The sequence below is a fragment of the Rana temporaria genome, chromosome 10, assembly GCF_905171775.1.
Source record: "Rana temporaria chromosome 10, aRanTem1.1, whole genome shotgun sequence".
In the NCBI taxonomy this organism is placed as follows: domain Eukaryota; kingdom Metazoa; phylum Chordata; class Amphibia; order Anura; family Ranidae; genus Rana; species Rana temporaria.
Genome location: NC_053498.1, coordinates 73,090,352 through 73,092,824, shown reverse-complemented (window position 1 = coordinate 73,092,824; position 2,473 = coordinate 73,090,352). Strand labels below are relative to the sequence as shown.

Genomic DNA, 2,473 nt, shown 5'->3' with positions numbered 1-2,473 from the left:
GATGGTGGGATGGGAATGGAAGTTGAGGGTGGGATTGGAATGGGAATTTATGATGGGATGGGAATGGAAGTTGATGGTGGGATGTGAATGGAAGTTGAGGGTGGGATGGGAATGGAAGTTGATGGTGGGATGGGAATGGAAGTTGAGGGTGGGATTGGAATGGAAGATGATGGTGGGATTGGAATGGAAGTTGATGGTGGGATGGGAATGGAAGTTGAGGGTGGGATTGGAATGGGAATTTATGATGGGATGGGAATGGAAGTTGATGGTGGGATGTGAATGGAAGTTGAGGGTGGGATTGGAATGGAAGTTGATGGTGAGATGGGAATGGAAGTAGATGGTGGGATGGGAGTTGATATTGGGGTTGGAGGTGATGGTGGACAATAGTGGGGGACAGGAGCTGATATTAAAGTGGAAGGGAACATGTTAATGGTAGGGGGAGGATGGAAGCTTGAGTATTTTTTTTTATATACACATTTCTAAAACTCTGAATTAAATTAAAAACTGGTAAGAGTTTTATTCCTTTCTTAGATCTGAATTAAAAAAATTGTCTTTAGATTCATTTTCAATATACGTGATTGGATAGTCACTTATATGTACACTTTTACTTCAATATGGCTTCTCAAAACAGGAGTCTTCTTATTATAAGTATGTAGAGTCCCTTGGGAGTGGAGATAAGGAGTGGGAACAGTTGGTAGGCAAGGATAATAGTTTATCGTTGGGATGGGAGCTGAAGGTGGGATGGGAATGGAAGTTGATGGTGGGATGGGAATGGGAGTTGAGGGTGGGATTGGAATGGAAGTTGATGGTGGGATGGGAATGGAAGTTGAGGGTGGGATTGGAATGGAAGTTGATGGTGGGATGGGAATGGAAGTTGATGGTGGGATGGGAATGGAAGTTGAGGGTGGGATTGGAATGGAAGTTGATGGTGGGATGGGAATGGAAGTTGAGGGTGGGATTGGAATGGAAGTTGATGGTGGGATGGGAATGGAAGTTGATGGTGGGATGGGAATGGAAGTTGATGGTGGGATGGGAATGGAAGTTGATGGTGGTATGGGAATGGAAGTTGATGGTGGGATTGGAATGGAAGTTGATGGTGGGATGGGAATGGAAGTTGATGGTGGGATTGGAATGGAAGTTGATGGTGGGATGGGAATGGAAGTTGAGGGTGGGATTGGAATGGAAGTTGATGGTGGGATGGGAATGGAAGTTGATGGTGGGATGGGAATGGAAGTTGAGGGTGGGATTGGAATGGAAATTGATGATGGGATGGGAATGGAAGTTGATGGTGGGATGGGAATGGAAGTTGAGGGTGGGATTGGAATGGAAGTTGATGGTGGGATGGGAATGGAAGTTGATGGTGGGATGGGAATGGAAGTTGAGGGTGGGATTGGAATGGAAGTTGATGGTGGGATTGGAATGGAAGTTGATGGTGGGATGGGAATGGAAGTTGAGGGTGGGATTGGAATGGAAGTTGATGGTGGAATGGGAATGGAAGTTGATGGTGGGATGGGAATGGAAGTTGAGGGTGGGATTGGAATGGAAATTGATGATGGGATGGGAATGGAAGTTGATGGTGGGATGGAAATGGAAGTTGAGGGTGGGATTGGAATGGAAGTTGATGGTGGGATGGGAATGGAAGTAGATGGTGGGATGGGAGTTGATATTGGGGTTGGAGGTGATGGTGGACAATAGTGGGGGACAGGAGCTGATATTGAAGTGGAAGGGAACATGTTAATGATAGGGGGAGGATGGAAGCTGATGGGGGTGGGAATTTGAACTGGTGATAGAAAAATTGAGCAAGAATGCTATGGAATCTCTCTTTAGGGAATGTAGGACAGCAAGGACATGTTTGATAAAAAAATGTGTTGAGAGTGTGAATGGAAGGCGGTGCAGCATAGATTTTAAAGGGAGCTTGAAAAGGGGATGGGAGTGGTGCAAAACGGGGTCTAAAGATCACATGACAGCAGATGCTCCTCTTATTAAGAGATCAGAGTTTAGACATAGGAGATGAGAAATGGAGTAGAGATGTTTTTTTGATGGAGTGTGAATGACAGTGTGTCAGCAGTACCAGATCATTGACGAACAGGGAGGAGAATGGGGAAAGTAGAATGAATTGCCAAATCCCTTGTTGTCCAACCTGTGGCCCTTTAGCATGTTTTGTGCAGCTCTCTGGGCCCCTGCTTACAACAATCTGTGTTTATCTATTACCCTGCTATAGCAATCATTTCTAGCAGTCTCATGTAATATGTCTCCAGTCTATGACTGTCTCCTGAAGCAACTGTATAGCATATTCTTTGAAAGTCTCCTGCGGCATGTCTGTAGTCTCTGACCATCTCTTATATCATGTCTGTGTCTCTGACAATCTCTTGTATCATGTATGCAGTCTCTGACCATCTATTGTATCATGTATGCAGTCTCTGACCATCTCTTGTATTATGTCCACTGTCTCTTACCATCTCATATACCTATA

At 44.9% G+C, this 2,473-nt stretch overlaps 1 protein-coding gene across 1 annotated transcript; it reads left to right on the top strand.

Annotated features, from left to right (window-relative positions):
- The first annotated feature begins 723 nt into the window (after window positions 1–723).
- Window positions 724–1,695, top strand: LOC120915838 (glycine-rich cell wall structural protein-like). The gene has a single exon (XM_040326644.1). It carries the CDS (start codon window positions 724–726, stop codon window positions 1,693–1,695), a length of 972 nt encoding a protein of 323 aa, XP_040182578.1.
- The last annotated feature ends 778 nt before the right edge of the window (window positions 1,696–2,473 follow it).